Consider the following 18,827-nt stretch of genomic DNA (forward strand, 5'->3'; position numbering starts at 1 on the left):
AGCCATCCACTATGACCTGCACATTTCCCAGAGTCACTACCTTTCATAGCAGCACCTGAATGATTGCTTTGGCCACTTGCATCACAGCAGCCCCCACAGTAGATTTGCCCACTCCAAATTGATTCCCGACTGACCGGTAGCTGTCTGGCGTTGCAAGCTTCCACAGGGCTATCGCCACTCGCTTCTCAACTGTGAGGGCTGCTCTCATCTTGGTATTCTGGCGCTTCAGGGCAGGGGACAGCAAGTCACAAAGTTCCATGAAAGTGCCCTTACGCATGCGAAAGTTCCGCAGCCACTGGGAATCGTCCCAGACCTGCAACACTATGCGGTCCCACCAGTCTGTGCTTGTTTCCCTTGCCCAGAATCGGCGTTCCATGGATAGAACCTGCCCCATTAAAAACATGATCTCCAAAGCACTGGGGCCCGCGGTTTGACAGAATTCTGTGTCCGTGTCCATGTCCATGTCCATGTCCTCATCATGCTTGTTGCTGCGCTGCCGCCGCCGCTGCCTTCTTGCCTCGTTTTTCTGGTCCTGGCTCAGCATAAACTCCACGAGAATGCGTGAGGTGTTTACAATGTTCATGACTGCTGTCTTGAGCTGAGCGGGCTCCATGCTTGCCGTGGTATGGAGTCTGCAGTGTTCACCCAGGAAAAAAGGCGCGAAATGGTTGTCTGCTGTCCGTTGCTTTCATGCAGGGAGGGAGGGAGGGAGGGGTGAGGCTGTACCCAGAACCACCTGCGACAATGTTTTTTGTCCCATCAGGCAGTGGGATCTCAACCCAGAATTCCAATGGGCGGGGGAGACTGCGGGAACTATGGGATAGCTACCCACAGTGCAACGCTCCAGAAATCGACGCTAGCACCGGTACATGGACGCACACCGCTGAATTAATGTGCTTAGTGTGGCCGCATACATTCGACTTTATACAATCTGTTTCCCAAATTCGAATTATATAAATTCGGATTAATCCCGTAGTGTAGACATACCCTAAGTGTGTGGTTGGAAAGATTGACAATGTTGTTAGATGAGTTGAGGGGTACCACTGTTGTAGCCCCCTGTGGCAGGTAGGAGTTTAGATAGCTTACTGTCCTTTTTCCTCTGTAGAGAAGTAAAGTGTGCATTGTAAATGGCTTGTCTCATTTTTGTAAAGTCCAGCCACGTGGAAGTTTGTGTGGAAGGTTGGTATTGTATGAGAGTCTCCAGTTCTGAGAGCTCAATCTTGATCTTCTCCTGTCTGCTGTACAGGATGCTGATCAGATGGTTCCTCAGTTTCTTTGAGAGTGTGTGGCACAGTCTCTCACCATAGTCAGTGTAGTACGTCGATTGCAATGGATTTTTTACCTTCAGTCCATTTGGTATGATGTCCATCTGTTTGCATTTGGAGAGGAAGATGATGTCTGTCTGTATCTGTGCAAGTTTTTTGTTGAGGTTGATGGATTTCCACTCCATACAGCTAAATTTAGTGCCTTGCATGGTGTCAAGTATCAAGGGGAAAGGTTATGATTTACTGAATATGATTGTCCCATTCCTATGCATGTTTCATTTTTTGTATCTGAAGGTAGGAATAGTGACTATGTATCTGTATCACAAATGTGTTTACACCTGGGGAAAACCCACTAGGCAAAAGATTGTCAGTCTAGATGGCTGGCTGGGAAGAGCCCATTCAGGTTACAGGGCCATTAGGAGCAAGGCCGGTGCAAGGAAGTTTCGCGCCCTAGGCGAAACTTCCACCTTGCGACCCTCCCCCAGCTAACCCCGCCCACCGCCCCCGTGGCAGCTAACCACACCCACCCGCCCCTCCCACCCGAGGAGTCCCCCCCTCCCCCGCGGCAGCTAACCCCACCCGGGGAGCCCCCCCTCGCAGCAGCTACCCCCCTTGAAAGCCCCCCCTCCTGGGGAGCCCCTCCCCGCGGAAGCTAACCCTGCCCCTCTCCACGGCAGTTAACCCCGCCCGCCATGGCAGCTAACCCTGCCTGGGGAGCCTGCCCCAGCTCTCCTCCGCTGAGCATGCCAGCGCTGCTCTAATTCTCCTCCCCTCCCAGGCTTGCGGTACCGATTGATCTCATCTGGTCACCCTATTAGCAGAAAATAATAGGTCTTAGAAGAAGTTAATCTCCCACCAGGGAGTCTTCCTGAGGATGCTACAAACAGCCTCCAATCAATGGCTGCTGTGGCACTATAGGGGCAATGTGACCAGGTCACCTGATACTGGACTCCATCTTGGAATACCAGTGTTTTTCCACTGACTGGTGTGGGAACGAAGCTTGGAGACAAAGGGCTCCCACTATATGTAAAAGCTATTTAAGGCAGGGGAGCGACATCATCGAGGTTGTTCAATGACTCCCCACCCAAAGAGACTCCTGCAAACAGCTGAGGAACAAAGACTGAAGTGAGGGGAAGTGCTGGACTCAGGCTGAAAAGGAATTTTCCTTTCAGTGTTCTCCTGAGGCATGTCTATTGTTTCTGTGGAACTTGTTGGCTGTGATAGTTCCTGCCCATTCTGTTCGAGAGGGACTGTTTACTGTCACAACTTTCCCAGCATCAGTATCCACAGTTACATGCTCAGATCTGGAGGGCACCCTTTGATATCTCTTTACTTGGTCATTGTGGATAACTGTTGATTTTGTCCTTTGCAGGGCCAGCTCTGGCTTTTTTGCTGCCCCAAGCAAGAAAAAACAAACAAACAAAAAAAATGTGCAGGGCGGCCGGAGCAGCGAAGAAAAAAACAAACCACCATTCAGGGCAGCCGGAGCCAGGGTGCAAACTTTTTCAGTGCCACTTGGCGGCTCGCGGCTGCCTCCCCCGGCCGCACTGACTAGTGGGACTCCCTGCGCTGTGGACGTGCCCTGAGCAGCAGAGTGCACGCCCCAGCTAGTGTGGGGGGAGAGAGAGAAGGGTGGTGGCCAGGGCCTCCTTCAGCCGGGGCGCTCGCCACTCGGCCCCTCCCGCCCCACCGCCTGCCAGGAGGGCTCCACGCCGCTCCTGCCTGCAGGTGAATTGAAGGTCAGAGGGGAGGGAAGGACACGGGCTGCCGGGCTTGCTGCAGACCTGGCACTGGCTGGGGCAGACAGAGTGCGCAGCCCGCTCCCAGCAGGGCGCTCCCCTCCTCCGCGCCACCGCCCCCTACAGGGCAGCCGGAGCGGCAAACGGAAAAAAAAAAGGGCGGCCATGCCACTCTAGGATTGGACGGAATGCCGCCCCTTAGAATCTGCCGCCCAAAGCACAAGCTTGCTCAGCAGGTACATGGAGCCGGCCCTGGTCCTGTGACAAAACAAGGTTGTAGTGTTTCTACATAGTCCAAGTCCCTTTGTCCCTTTTCAGGAACTCCAACCAAGAGGTCTGCTGTGGTCCCTAGCTCATGCCCAAACACGAGGAGCACTGGGTTACGCTTTGTACTCATTGACTGCTGTTTATAAGTCATCAAAAGGAATGGGATGTGCTGGTCATTAAGAACATAAGAATGTCCATATTGGGTCAGACCAAAGGTCCATCTAGCTCAGTATCCTGTCTTCTAGCAGTGGCCAATGCCAGGTGCCCCACAGGGAATGAACAGAACAGAGCATGGTGTTCCATCCATGCTCATCCTGGCTAATAGCCATTGATGGACCTATCCCCCACTAATTTCTTTTTTGAACCCTCTTATAGTTTTGGCCTTCACAACATCCCCGGCAACAAGTTCCACAGATTGACTGTGCATTGTGTGAAGAAGTATTTCCTTTTGTTTGTTTTAAACCTGCTGCCTACTAATGTCATTGGGTGACCCCTAGTTCTTACGCCACATGAAGGAGTAAATAACATTTTCTTATTCACTTTCTCCACTCCATTCATAATTTTATAGACCTCTATCATATCCCCCCCTTAGTCATCTCTTTCCAAGCTGAACAATCCCAGTCATTTTATTCTCTCGTCGTATGGAAGCTGTTCCATACCCCTAATCATTTTTGTTGCCCTTCTCTGTACCTTTTGCAATTATAATACATCTCTTTTGAGATTGGGTGACCAGATCAACATGCAGTATTCAAGATGTGGGAGTATTTATGTCCAGCAGTTTTAAGATCATGACATAATCTCATCCCCCCATTTTCACTGTATTTAGTACAACCAGCTGATACCTTCCATCTCCTATACAATATTTCATCTTTAAATTCAAAGTTTTATCTCTCTATGACCAGAAAGCTTTTACTGGAGTGTTGTGAGGAGGCACTACATTCCAGGGTGTCTGTTTGCCAGTTGATTTTCCAAGGGTAGGACTGGAAGGGATCTCAATAGGTTGTCCAGTCTCCTGCACTCAAGATAAGACTAAGCCCTGGTCTACACTACGAGTTTAGGTCAAATTTAGCAGCGTTAGATCAATTTAACTCTGCACCTGTCCACACAATGAAGCCATTATTTTCGACATAAAGGGCTGTTAAAATCGATTTCTGTAATCTTCCCCCGACGAGGAGATTAGCGCTGAAATCAACCTTGCCGGGTCGAATTTGGGGTAGTGTGATCGCAATTCAACGGTATTGGCCTCTGAGAGCTATCCCAGAGTGCTCCATTGTGACCGCTCTGGACAGCGCTCTCAACTCAGATGCACTGGCCAGGTAGATAGGAAAAGGCCTATAGTTGAACAGCTCCTGACTACTGTCCAGGCTGCATGTGTATGGCTTCATGAGCCATGGCATTAAGGCGTAGGCTGTGTCCCCAAGGATAACTATAGGCATTTCAACATCCCCAATGGTTATTTTCTGGTCTGGGAAGAAAGTCCCTTGCTGCAGCTTTTGAAACAGACCAGAGTTCCTGAAGATGTGAGCGTCAGGTACCTTTCCCGGCCATCCTAGGGGGTTGGGATAGCTCGGAGGTTTTAGCATTGGCCTGCTAAACCCAGGGTTGTGAGTTCAATCCTTGAGGGGGCCACTTAGGGATCTGGGGCAAAAATCAGTACATGGTCCTGCTAGTGAAGGCAGGTGGCTGTACTCGATGACCTTTCAGGGTCTCTTCCAGTTCTATGAGATAGGTATAGGTATATCCCACGTTGATGTTGATGAAACGTCCTTTGTGATCCACCAGTGCTTGCAGCACCATTGAAAAGTACCCCTTTCGGTTTATGTGCTCGCTGCCTTGGTGCTCCAGTGCCAAGATAGAGATATGGGTTCCATCTATCGCCCCACCACAGTTAGGAAATCCCATTGCAGCAAAGCCATCCACTATGACCTGCACATTTCCCAGAGTCACTACCCTTGATATCAGCAGCTCTTTGATTGCATTGGCTACTTGGATCACAGCAGCCTCCACAGTAGATTTGTCCAATCCAAATTGATGCCCGACTGACCGGTAGCTGTCTGGCGTTGCAAGCTTTCACAGAGCTATCGCCACTCGCTTGTGAACTGTGAAGACTGCTCTCATCTTGGTATTCTGGCACTTCAGGGCAGGGGAAAGCAAGTCACAAAGTTTCATGAAAGTGCCCTTACGCATGCGAAAGTTTCGCAGCCACTGGGAATCATCCCAGACATGCAACACTATGCGGTCCCTCCAGTCTGTGCTTGTTTCCCGGGCCCAGAATTGGCGTTCCATGGCATGAACCTGCTCCATTAACACCATGATGTCCACATTGCTGGGGCCCGTACTTTGAGAGAAGTCTGTGTCTATGTCCTCATCACTCTCATCACCGCGCTGCCGTCATCTACTCCTCGTCGCCTGGTTTTGCAGGTTCTGGTTCAGCATAAACTGCATGATAACGCACGAGGTGTTTACATTGTTCATGACTGCTGTCTTGAGCTGAGCGGGCTCCATGCTTGCCGCAGTATGGCATCTGCACTGTTCACCCAGGAAAAAGGCGCGAAACGGTTGTCTGCCATTGCTTTCCAGGAGGGAGGGGACGATGTACCCAGAACCACCCGCGACAATGTTTTTGGCCCCATCAGGCATTGGGATCTCAACCCAGAATTCCAATGGGCGGAGGAGACTATGGGATAGCTATGGGATAGCTACCCACAGTGCAACGCTCCAGAAATCGACACTAGCCCCAGTACATGGACACACACCGCCGAATTAATCTGCTTAGTGTGGCCGCATACATTCGACTTTATACAATCTGTTTTCAAAAAACGGTTTCTGTAAAATCGTAATAATCCCGTAGTGTAGACATACTCTTAGTGTCTCCTCAGAACACACACAGCACAAGCAATAACAATGCAGACCTCCTGTGCCTGCACCATAACCTGGACAGACCACCCTAGAAGTAATGGAATTAGTGTAATCTCCTTGCCCATTCAGTTGTCATTCTGCTGAGGCTGCAAAGGTGCCAAGTGCAGTGGTGAATTTTATAATGAGGACAGATGCTAACAGAAACTGGACAGAGATCCCTAAATTCATTTGCACAGGCAAACAGTCATTAGATGGTAACAACTTTTGATTGTTATTATTAACAGTAAATTTGACACAAAATGGAATAAAGTGATATATGCAAGCAGTTTGGGACATTCTGCTATAGTCTTTCTCTTGATCAAATATAAACTCATCAATTTTTTTTCTTTTATGCTATGCTAATATTTATATAGGACATCAATATACGCAAACATTGTGAACCTTTTCAGGGTACAATATTTTCAATAAACTATTTTTTAAAGTATTTTATAACTGATAAGCTGTTATTGTGCAATGTTTGCAGAATGCCAGCATTTCTTTTCATTTCACATGAAATTTGTGATGAAAAAGAAAACGACTAACACTGAACATATCAATGAGCATTTATATTGGTTACTTTTTATATCTGGAAATCCTGCAACTATTATTATCATTTATCTTTATGCCTTCTAAACAGGTTAGATAAAGAAAACCCTTTGCGGTCATGAATGGAGCTTTGTAATGTGAAACTTAGTGGAATTATCTGCACCCCAGAGCTCTGTGAAGGAGTTTTCAAAATGGACGCTCAATCTGTAAACATGATACAAACTAGGGCTGATGGGGTACTGCCCCACTGGAACCAATCATCTGACTGCAGACTGAATGGACAAGCTGGACCATATCTTAAAAGCGCAAAGGCATTGGTGACAGGAGGTGGAGGCTACTTTGGATACAACCTGGGGTGTGCTCTCACCAAATTAGGAATCACTGTTGTTCTTTTTGATATACAAAAGCCTATATGGGAAGTTCCTAATGGAGCCATGTATTTCCAGGTATGGTAAAATTACATTTTAACAACAATCAAATTAAATGAATTGTTCTACTCTTGTGTACAACAGCAAGTTGTCATCTCAGCAGTTTTCATGGAACACAGGACTGTCATAAGCAATGTCAAAGACCTCATTAGAAAGTATGTGCAAGATTTTCAGCTGGTGTAAATCAGCGTAGTTTCATCAAAATTAATGGAGCACTGCCAGTTTACACCATCTGAGGATCAAGCTGTCAGAATCCACTAAACAAAATTTTTCCCACATTTTAACCAAAAAAAAAAAAATTGCAGCGTATATGTGAACTAATCACGGAAGGGTGATGCTCTCATCTAGTGGTTAGAGTAGCAGATTAGAAGTTGGAATGCCTGGATGGTCTATTCCTGGCACTGGAACTGTTGTGTGATCTTGGGCACTTCACTTCACCACTCTGTGTGTCTACACTTAAACTGTAAACTGGCTAGATCTAATTATTTATCTGACTCATGGGGTGTTGTGAAGCTTAAAAAAAATCATATTTGTGAAATGCGTTGAGAACTTGAGGTGCAAGATATATTATTTTATTAGCTCTATGATAGTAGTCTGAGTCACATCTGATGTTGAAATCTCACCACCCTGCCATAGAACTTTCATGTTTGTTTTTATATCCATCTAGAGGGATATGATCTACCTTGAAACTTTGCACAGAACTAGCATTTATGTCAATTAAATAGCAAATGTCTAACTAGCAGAAACATGTTTAAAATAACCTATTGGAGACCAGATTTTGTATATGTTTTAATAAACTGCAAAAGATGAGATTTGATGTCTGATCTATTATGAATACAGTAAAATTTAACACTCTTATCTCAGGGTGGCAACACTGCAAATCACTGAACCCTCCCACTCATGACTTATTAGAATTGGTCCCTAATCCTGCAGCTCTTAGACACATGTTACTCCAATTCAAGTCAAACTAGTTTTGCTATCATAAGGGCTACAGGACCAGGTGTGAAAAACATAATACCATTCAATCAAACCATAGTATACACATTTTTATTGTCCCAAATGAAATACGCTATCAGGGACTTTTCTGCACAGTTTTGTAAAAGCCTATTGCATATTAGTTAGCAAAGCAATTGTGTGAACGGCAGCAGAATTACTTTTAGATTTTTCTTAACAATAATTATTAGTTATATGAAAAATTATAAATGATACCTTTCTGGCCAAATCTATTGTTTTCTGATTTATCACAGGGTGATGTGAGGGATTGTAAAGCAGTATTCAAGGCTTGTGGAGGGGTTGACTGTGTTTTTCATGTGGCTTCGTATGGAATGTCAGGTCTGGAACACGTGAGTAGTTTTCTTATTGTTTAGCTCTCTGGAACCTTTAAAAGTAGCAGTATATTGTTCACATAAAGGTGGGTAAATGACAGGAAAAAAATATTCACAAACTTTTTTTTAATATTTATTAAAACTTTTATACATGTGAAATTTTATTCATTTAAATGTTTGTGGAAAACAAATGTTGAGCCCACAGCTACAAGTAATTTAAGCTTCTGATTAATGTGATTAAATTAACTTAGTTTAAAGCGTAAGCCAAAGTTATTTATAAAGGTTAAATAATCTAATTAGGGAATGAGGAGGCATTTATTAAATACTAAGCACCAAGTCATTAACCTAGTGCAGAGCCCAAAATAATCAGAATGTTATACTAAAGATTAATTAAAGCAACCCTGAGGCTTCTAGTTTATTGGGCAGGGTGGATGGCGGAGGACAGGACAAGGCCATGGCCAGGCCCCAGAATATGGGAAAGCACATACGTGTATAAATCTCTCATCTCCCAGCTCTCATTTCTATGCCAATCATACCTTGGGCCGAACAGATAATTGAGGCCTTGGGATCTGTTTCACACCCCATCCCCTTTTTTTTAAATTTAAACTTTACTTACATGAACGGACGCAAAAAATAGACGTGAGGTTTGCAAGAAAATAAAACAATAAAATAAGTAGCAAAGCAGATATAACTGCATTCGTTTTTGGCAATTACAAAGCTGTGTGATGAACTGAAATTGTTTAATTAATTAGATATTGTACAACTTCTCTATTTCTAGCTACAAAAGAAAGAAAAGTTTGAATCCATAAATGTCAATGGAACAAAAGTAGTCATTGATGGTATGTACCTAGATTTTCCTTCTTGGGACCTGATCCAAAGCCCATTGAAGTCAGTGGAAAAGACTCCCATTCACTTCAGGTTTTTAGTGTATTGATTTGGCAGACAAAGATCAACTCTTCCATCCTTATTCACAGAGTAAGGCACTGCTCAGCATGAGTAAGGGTGGCAGAATGAAGCCCTAAAGTAACATAATTATGATATATTTAAAGTATTTCTTACTATATTTTATGTGGAAAATTTGCTTTTTGCACTGGCCCGTGAATAGGATACCTGGCTTTTTCCATTATATTTTGTCCATTTAGCAACAATCTCAGGAAAATGACAACAGTTCAGTTTCTGCTGATATGGCTTTTCATACTATATTGTACATATCAAAATTATTTTTGCTTTTGCCCTCACAGCAAAGGCAAAAGCAGGATTAATTTTTACCCACTTTTGTGTTGCCTATTGTCCAGGCACAGTCCCCCTCTTTCACGGCAGATTATGTCTACCTGGAGCAAAAATAGCTGAAGTGAAGTGGTAAGCAAAGCCAAGAATGAATCAAGGAACATATCCATTGAAATATTCCAAATATTTCCTTCTTTAGCCCCAACCAGAAACTATCTCTGGAGCCACAGAATTTGCAGAGTCACGTCTCCATAGGTTTATAATGGAGCAAGAATTGGGGTGGATACATACACGCTGAGATTTCTCATGTGCTGGTTTACCAAGAGTACACATTGCTAAAAGGCAGAGTTTCCCCCCATATATTTGCAACCACGTAACTATTTTCTCAGTCACTATTATGACAGCTGCTCTCCCCGCTGTTGTCACCACAGCCTGTGGGCAGCCAAGCAGTGGTGCTGTTACTAACACAGCTGGACCATGCTTCTGGCTGTTCCTTCCCCACACACTACCTCAGGGGTCGGCAACCTTTCAGAAGTGGTGTGCCGAGTCCTCATTTATTCACTTTAATTTAAGGTTTTGCGTGCCAATAATACATTTTAATGTTTTTAGAAGGTCTCTCTCTATAAGTCTATAATATATAACTAAACTATTGTTCTATGTAAAGTAAATAAGGTTTTTTAAATGTTTAAGAAGCTTCATTTAAAATTAAATTAAAATGCAGAGCCCCCCGGACCGGTGGACAGGACCCGGGCAGTGTGAGTGCCACTGAAAATCAGCTTGCGTGCCGCCTTCGGCATACGTGCCATAGGTTGCCTACCCCTGCACTACCTAGTATACCCATGCATGTGTCTGCATAAGAGTTCCTACATACAAAAATGGAGTGTGGAAACCTCAAACCCAACCAGAACACTGGCACAAGGGATTAATGAGTCAGCTGTAATATTAGGGATGGTGGATTTGAATCCCATTTGGCCAAAGATTTTTTTGTTTTGTTTTCTCTCTCATATTTTGGTGGAGTTTTCCTCCATAGCACTTTGGAAAAGGAAGGTGTGAGGAGCATTCTGTTCTCCTTCATAACACTTGGAAGGCTGTCTCCACCTTTTTTCCTCAATCCCTGAGACGATGGTTTGGGAAACTTTTTTCCACTAAGACATTTGAGAAGACATCTCTGTTTCCTATCACACTTAAGTTCTCAGAAGATGAAAATGGAGATAACCTCATGGAGGTGTGTACAAATAAGCAAGGAGGTGGCAGGGATACAGGCGGCAGCAGCACTACCTGCAAAGCTGCGTACTGCTCAAGCATGGGCTAAGGTGACTTCAGCAGGGAGAGCTACAGTCCGTAAGAAAAGATGATGCCGGTCATTTATAATTCCATATGATCACATGCATGTGCATATTGATCTCCTTTTCTAACTCAATCAGACACAGTAAAAATATATAATGTGATGTTACTGAAATACAGCAGGGCTTTCTATTTCCATCAAATTGTACTCACAGAAATAACTACCCCTCACCAACTAGTGACTGACATTCTGTGGTGATGTGATTGTTGCATGTATGTAGTTTGTAAAGCACTTGGTAATAACAATAGCATTCATATAGCACTTTCCATTTTCAAAGTGTTATATAGACACTAACTAAGAGATATTTTGAATGAAATATTTCTATATGAATAAAAGCTATTATGTTAATTTAAAAATAATGCTAAAACTGAAAGACTGCCCTTCTTATGTTTGCAGTAGTTGCCTTTAACAAGAAAATGTTAGCTGCCAGCTCATGTGGATTTTCATATTCTTCCCTTTTTCTTAAAATAATGTATTTTGTGTATTATTGTAGTTTGCAAACAAAGAAATATCCCAAGGCTGATATATACTAGTACGGTGAATGTGGTGTTTGGAGGGAATCCCATTGAAGAAGGAGATGAGGAAACTGTACCATATTTTCCACTAGAAAAGGTATTTTACTTTGCAACAGACCTTGTCAGCTTGATCCACAGCAAAGCACTGCTGTCCAACTTTATGAAACTGTATTTGTGTTCCAAAGAAGCTTCTATAGAGGGCATTTATTTAAATTATTAGTATCAGTCTGTCTTTGGGTAGAGGTAGCTATTGCTGCCAGAGCTCTGACTTAACCGCTGTGAGATTATTCTAAGAGTGGCCTGCGATCAATTATTCAGTCTTTATCCATAAGTAAATACATTTGGGATCTTGCAAAAATAAACAAACTAAAATATTTGAAATTGAAAATAATGGGAAGATTCTTTATTGCAGTGGGCCGTCAAGGAGTCTTTTGGCTCCCTGATTCTCTACCCAGCCCAAGTATAAGTTAGAGTAGCCTGGGGACTGTTCTAATTTCATCCAACTTGCTATCCTCTCTGAGGGAATGTTCAGCATCTGGAATCTGGAGCTCCTTGAGCCTTAGCCACTCTCACCGCTCGCTCTTCTTCCCTGGCCTCAGAACACCTCATGTGTTTAGGAGTCACCTCTTCTTCTTTGACTGTTTGTTTACACAGATTCCAATCTTAGTGGTGATCATGCTCCCCATGGATGCGAGCATGGCTGGTTCCAGCATTTCTGCCACCCCAAGCAAAAAAATAATTAAAAAAAAAAAAGCCGCGATCGGTGGCGGCAGTTCAGCGGCAGGTCCTTGGCTCCTAGAGGGCGTGAGGGACCGCCCGCCCCCAAATTGCCGCAGGTGCCACCCCTCTCCCTTGGCCTCCCCAAGCACCTGCTTGTTAAGCTGGTGCCTGGAGCCGGCCCTGGATGCGAGATCAGATTCTTCTTGAATAGATGTGTCCACTGGGGCTGTGCCTGAGCCCTGGGATTATTTGTGACCATTGTAGCCAAGGGTATAAAAGGTGGGGCAGCCTCAATTGCCTTTCGGTTCCTTCTTAGCACCCATGGCTATGAGACAGAACCCCACAGAGCCTGTGTCTCTTCACCTACAGAACGATTAGTTATTGTTAGTTACCTAGATTCACTTTGATACATTTTAGTTAACCCATTGGTTTAAAAAAATTATATATATCACCAATCTAGCTGCTTGCGGCGTTGATAGGTTTCCTTGCCACCTCCTGCCTCCCCTCTCTCCCAAGGGCTACATCCCTCTGTTAGGCCCAAAATCTCCAGATTCAAGATTTGTCCATCTTGTGACACAGCAAAGCCCATAAATGATGGGCATGTGATGCCACTTCAGGAGCTTATGCCAGGTTCTCCTTAGAAACAAACTCACTCCCAGGCTTCATCCTAATTTCCAGCCTTGAACTTTCACATCAGCCAAAGCAAAACTTCAAACACCCTGGATTTTGGTGAGAACATTGCCCTTTTATATAGACAAGACTAGATCAATTTGAGCCACACATAAACTATGTGTTGCATTTGTGGAACCAATGAGAGGACAACCAATACCCTCAGAGACTAAATGGGTGTTAGACTGTATATGAACTTGCTATGTACTAACTAACTAAGACAGACATTCCTGGACACATTGTTTCAATCTACTTGAGCCCAGGCAGCTTCTACCACCTCCTTGAACAGTATCCCAATGTCTGAGATATATCTGGTGGCACCATGGATCAGTCCATAATTTTACCATTCACTATGCCTTTGTGCAGGCCTCTAGATTAGATGTTTAGGCAGAACAATCCATCAATCGATCTTTAAGTCGGACTCCTTTTACCCGTCTCTGAGGATGAGATACTGCTTGCGAGTCACCAAGGATATGTCTACACTTCAAATAAAAAGCCACAGCTGGCCCGTGTCAGCTGACTAGAGCTCCCACGGCTCAAGTTGCAGGTCTGTTTCATTGTAGTGTAGACTTCTGGCTCAGGCTACAGCCCGAACTCTGGGACCCTTCCACCTCGCAGAGTTCTACAGCCCAAGCTCCAGCTTGGGCCCAGATGTTTACACTGCAATTAAACAGCCACTTAGTCCAAGCCTCATGAGAAAAGCTGCGATTTAGTCATGAAGGTCATGGAAGTCACGGAATCTGTGACTTCCAAAGACCTCTGTGACTTCAGCCAGTGCCAGCTGGGAGATGCAGGGTCCCCTGCCGCCTACGGAGGCAGGGAGCTGCGGGTACCCCTGCTACCCAAGGCGGCGGGAGCCCCGTGCAGCTCCCAGCCACTGCAGGTGGCAGGCAGACTCCCTGCTGCTCCTGGCCGCCACGGGCACCAGGGGGAACCTCCGGAGTTCTCCACCTCCACTGGCGCCGGGGGAACCCCTGCAGCTTGGAGTCACCAGCAGAGGGGGCCCCTGGAGCTCCCAGCCCACCCGCAGCTGCCCAGGCTCCCCATTTTTTCATGGATATTTTTAGTAAAAGTCAGGAACAGGTCAGGGGCTTCCGTGAATTTTTCATTATTGCCCGTGACCTGTCCGTGACTTTTACTAAAAATATCTGTGATAAATTCTTAGCCTTACTCATGAGCCTGAGTCAACCGGCACAGGCCAGCTGCAGGTGTCAAATTGCGGTGTAGACCTACCCCCAGAGTGGAATCTGTGTAGACAATCACTTGCAGAAGGAAAAAACGGTAACTGTGGTTCTTTGAAATGTATTGTCCACGCTGATTCCACTACCAGCCCTCCATACCTGCTAATTCAGAATCCTGCTATATGGAATTCTTTATTAGCAAAGGAACTGAGAAGCAGTTGGGGCCTCCCTACTTCTTATACCCTTAACTACAGGGTCACAAGGTCTCTCAGGGAGCATGTGTGGCCCCAATGGACACTGCTATTCAAAAAAGAATCCAACCACACCACCAAAAGTGGAATCTATGCAGACAATGTATCTCGAAGAACCATTAAGTAAGTGACCACTCTTTCTGGTTCTATTCATGCTGCAGACTCCTTTGTACCAAAGGAACGCTAAGCAGGGGGCTTATCAGTGGTTTTTCCTCCCTTTGTGCCACCTGATATATTTCAGTGGGAACCTCAGGTCGTGTAGAGACTCTATAGTAGCTCCTACATCAGCCTCTTCCTACCCTACTTGAGCATTTCAAAAGCCTGTGAGCCGCTGAATGTAAAGGACCCCCAGTCACACCCCTTTTTCCCTAGCTATGCCCCTATAATGTCAGCTGTGAGTTGGGACATATAGGAACCACTATGGCAACACTCTGCCACCTTCTGATTTCTCTACATTGGGGCAGTCCTCCAGGAAGCTGATTTTAGGGACACTGTGCAGCCAGACTGCCCCAGAGCTGCCCCAGCACATGGGAGAGTTGAGCCCTTCAAGTCTATACTCTAGTTAAGCAACTTCCATTTTAAGATGAATGAGAAATCTGGCATGTGTAAATGTATAAATGAAAAATCACTTAATCAATATGTATCTACCCTATTGTTTTCACAATCCTGTTATTTATATCACAAATATCTCCCTTGCCAAAGAATTGGAATCATAAACCATATATTTGAAGCACATCATAAGTAAAAATAGAAATTTAAAAGAGAGCTATGCTCAGTTTACTTGTGTAACCAAAAATGCTAACCTGTCTCTTTTATCATAAACAGATTATTTAGGCCTCCAACCCTAAATTATTTCTCCACATTTTATGTTTTGAGAAGATTTTACTGAGGTGATGTTTGCAAGCTGAATAGATGTACAGGTTTACTGAAATGTTATCAGAGGTGTCATTTACCAATGTAGCAATATAGTTAGGCAATTCATTATATTTGCACTCTCTCTTTTCAGCAGGTTAATCATTATTCTAGAACCAAAGCAATGGCAGAGCAAATGATCCTTGCAGCTAATGGAACTCCATTAAAAGGTACATATAAAATTCTACTTTTCTGATATCACTAATGTATGACAAACTATGAACAACATAAAGGGGTCTTTTCTTCCCTCAATTAATGTATCTAATCTCAGTGTCCATATATATTCAGGTGGACAAGAGACACAAAGGGGAAAAGGGATAATCCAAGATTCAGAAAATTAAAACCTTGTTTCTTCAAGTCAATTAAAAATGTTTATAAATTCTACTGCAAATATAGGCTCTGATCCTGCATTCCTTACTCATATACATATATACTCATGCCAGCAGTCCCACTAAGCTTCACTATAGACCCAGTGGCCCCTAAACACTCTCTCCACCAGCTTCATCCTCACGGGTCATTAGGGCTTACAAATGACTTTGCAACAGATAAGGAAGAAGGCAGACAGATGCTTGTTACTTAGATTTTCAATTTCTGAGTTATGTTAGTTTCTCAGATCCTGAGTACGCAGATAGTAGCTGTGGCCAAGAATGCTTTATTCAATCTACACTAGTCAAGCAGGGTATGATCTTTTCTATCAGAGGCAGACCTTGCTACCATTATCCATTGCTGTGAGCTCAGACACACACCACTGTAATGTACTCTACATGGGGTTATGACTTGAACTATTAGTGCAGAAAGTATCTGTTACTTATAAGTAGTTTCATATAGAAAGCACATCATATCTGTTCTCAGTAGAGTGCACAGGCTGCCTATTGATTTCTATGAGATATTTAAAGGTTTAGGACTTTTTAAGGTCAAAACTAACTGATCTGGATGCGGGTTGCTTGAGAAACTGTTTCTAGCTCTTTGATACTGCTACAGCTGTGATCAGAGGAGGTGTTTGAATATAGCTACTTGTATTAGATACTGTGATTTTCAATGTTCTGTGCAAGTTAGGTATGAGGGGTGTATTGGTAGGGAAATTTGTAAGATGCTGTTCATATTGCAGCTATTTTATGGTCAGAGGAGTTCAGTTTTCAGGACTCACAAGCCAGCACATTTCATGAGTATTAAATTCACATTGTAAAAGACAATTAAGAGAATTTACTACAAAGGGACCAGTGTGTTTGGCCCTCTTAGATTTTTCAAAATAAAATATAAACAGCATATGAAGTGTACCTGTCATGTACTGATATGGAAACTATTTGAAAAATCACATTTCATTATATCTCCTAGGAGGCAATAAGCTCCATACATGTGTTCTTCGCCCACCAGGCATCTATGGACCAGAAGAGCAAAAACACCTGCCACGCGTATTAGTATGTATTGTATTATCAGCTCTGGAGTGCATTGCCAATATTAGCGTACCTGTACTGTTTAAGTCTAAACAATTCAAAAGCTCATTTCCTGGTTACTGATCTAAACAGTCCCTCAAGAGCCCTTTGTTGACTAACCACATGATGCAAGCTGACAAATAGCATAACTGGAGGATGATGGGAATGAAAATTATGAACATGTTTTTTTTGATAAAAGACAAAAACTGGGCTAGTGTTGTGGAGAAAGGGCTACGCCTGCATCACTGGTTATTATGCATTATTTGTTTTGTTGAGTAAGCACTTTAACTTCAGTGTAAAATATTATCAGAAAAATCCTGAAATCATATTTTAATCAGACCATAGCCATCACACATAGCTGTAGTTAAATCTTCCTGATGTTAAGATTTAGATGTTGATTTTTTTTTTTAAGAGGCAAACATTTGATTTTTAGGCAATGGCTAATTAAATGAATCACATTGCTTAGCAAATCACACCCTTCCTGCAGTTATTTCATGCATAAGAACGGCCATACAGCATCAGACCAATGGTCCATCGAGCCCAGTATCCTGTCTTATGACTGTGGCCAATGCCAGGTGCTTCAAAGGGAATTAAAAGAACAGGGCAATTATCAAGTAATCTGGTCACATTCTGGGGTGCAGCCCAGACCAGTGAGGGGTTGTATCATCACCTGCCCTGCAGCCTTGGGTGCCTTCAGTGCTTTGCTGCTGTAGCTCTCACCTGGGCCACTCACAGCCTTCCAGCATGAAGATAACACCCTGAGTGTGTACAGCTGAAGCCTGCCAGCACCCTCTAGTCACACTCTGGCTTGCACAAGCCTTGGTTAGCACTTACAGGATGCCCCCAATACACTCCTGGACCCAGATATTCCCCCCAAAACATGTATTCTTCACTGACCAGCTCTCTCCTGGACAGTCCAGATATTGGAGGTTCATTGTCTCTGTCAGTGTACAATACTTTGCTACTTTAAATGGAGTTACCGCTACAGTTCAGTTTGAAAACAACACTGGATTAGTTTTGATTAAAGAATAAAACCAGTTTATTTAACTACAAAGAGAGAAGTTTTAAGAGTACAAGTACAAGACATTAAAGTCAGAAATGGTTACAAGAGAAATCAAGATAAAATGCTTTCTAGTGCTAAAATTTAACAAACTAGACTTGATCTCAGCAACAGGGCTGATGAAATTTCAGGTCAGGATCTCTCCCAAAGTCAAATGGCTGCTTCCTGTGTTGTCTTAGGTAAAAGAGAAAGGGAGATAGATAAGGAGAGATCCCCGGGGGTGTTTTTGCCCCTCATTTGTATAGCCCGATCACCCTTTGAAATGCATTTTCCTGAGAGTTACCCCTAGATAAAATTCATTCCCACTGTGAGGTTGGAGTCATGGAGTCTTGCAGTGAAAGAGATTCCATGTTGTTGTTTGCTAAAATGTAGATTGATCTGTTCCAGACCCCCTTCTTTGCTGAAGAATGGCCGCTTAACAGGTGATTGACCATCAACTTTGATGACAAAGTTGGCTTCGCCTTGTCCTTTGTTTTTGAGAAACAGGTTTAGCTACATGCCAGATTACCTGATAACCACTGTGATGCATTGGACCTCAAAGTAGCACCCTGTAACCCCCATATTCATCAATTGTATATGGTTGTGATATTTCATACAAAGCATGCCATGTCTGAATTTCAGTCTATGTTCATAACTTTACATATAATGTTGCTACATACTTTCATCATATTATTGACCAGTGAGTCATTAGTTTTCATATGATACCTGGTAAGGCATATTTTATACAAAGATTATTACAATAGTGTGTAGGGTGTGAATACAGGGGTGCATTCAGGCACAGATCCATGCCCTGTCGTCCAGTCCCAGCATCTGCCAGTCAGTGGCATAGGGATACACAGAGCATGAGGTTGCATCCCTGACCATCTTGGCTAACAGCATTGATGGACCTATATCATCTTTTTGAACTATAATTTTTTATAGTTTTCACCTTCACAACATCCTCTGGCAATGAGTTCCACAGGTTGACTGCATTATGTGAAGGTACTTCCTTTTGTTTGTTTTAAATCTGCTGCCTTTTAACTTCACTGGGTGACTCCTAGTTCTTG

The 18,827-nt window shown here is 43.7% G+C and overlaps 1 protein-coding gene across 1 annotated transcript in view; it reads left to right on the plus strand.

Annotated features, from left to right (window-relative positions):
- LOC128843978 (putative short-chain dehydrogenase/reductase family 42E member 2) overlaps positions 1 to 18,827 on the plus strand; it is a 45,342-nt gene that overhangs the window by 10,737 nt on the left and 15,778 nt on the right. Inside the window, exons 2-7 of the mRNA XM_054041172.1 lie at positions 6,807 to 7,161; positions 8,391 to 8,486; positions 9,247 to 9,307; positions 11,534 to 11,652; positions 15,383 to 15,458; positions 16,624 to 16,706. Of these exons, the coding sequence (XP_053897147.1) occupies positions 6,838 to 7,161; positions 8,391 to 8,486; positions 9,247 to 9,307; positions 11,534 to 11,652; positions 15,383 to 15,458; positions 16,624 to 16,706 (759 nt within the window). The 5' untranslated portion in view covers positions 6,807 to 6,837. The remainder of the gene's footprint in view (positions 1 to 6,806; positions 7,162 to 8,390; positions 8,487 to 9,246; positions 9,308 to 11,533; positions 11,653 to 15,382; positions 15,459 to 16,623; positions 16,707 to 18,827) is intronic.

The sequence above is a fragment of the Malaclemys terrapin genome, chromosome 10 (genome assembly GCF_027887155.1).
Source record: "Malaclemys terrapin pileata isolate rMalTer1 chromosome 10, rMalTer1.hap1, whole genome shotgun sequence".
Lineage (NCBI taxonomy): Eukaryota > Metazoa > Chordata > Testudines > Emydidae > Malaclemys > Malaclemys terrapin.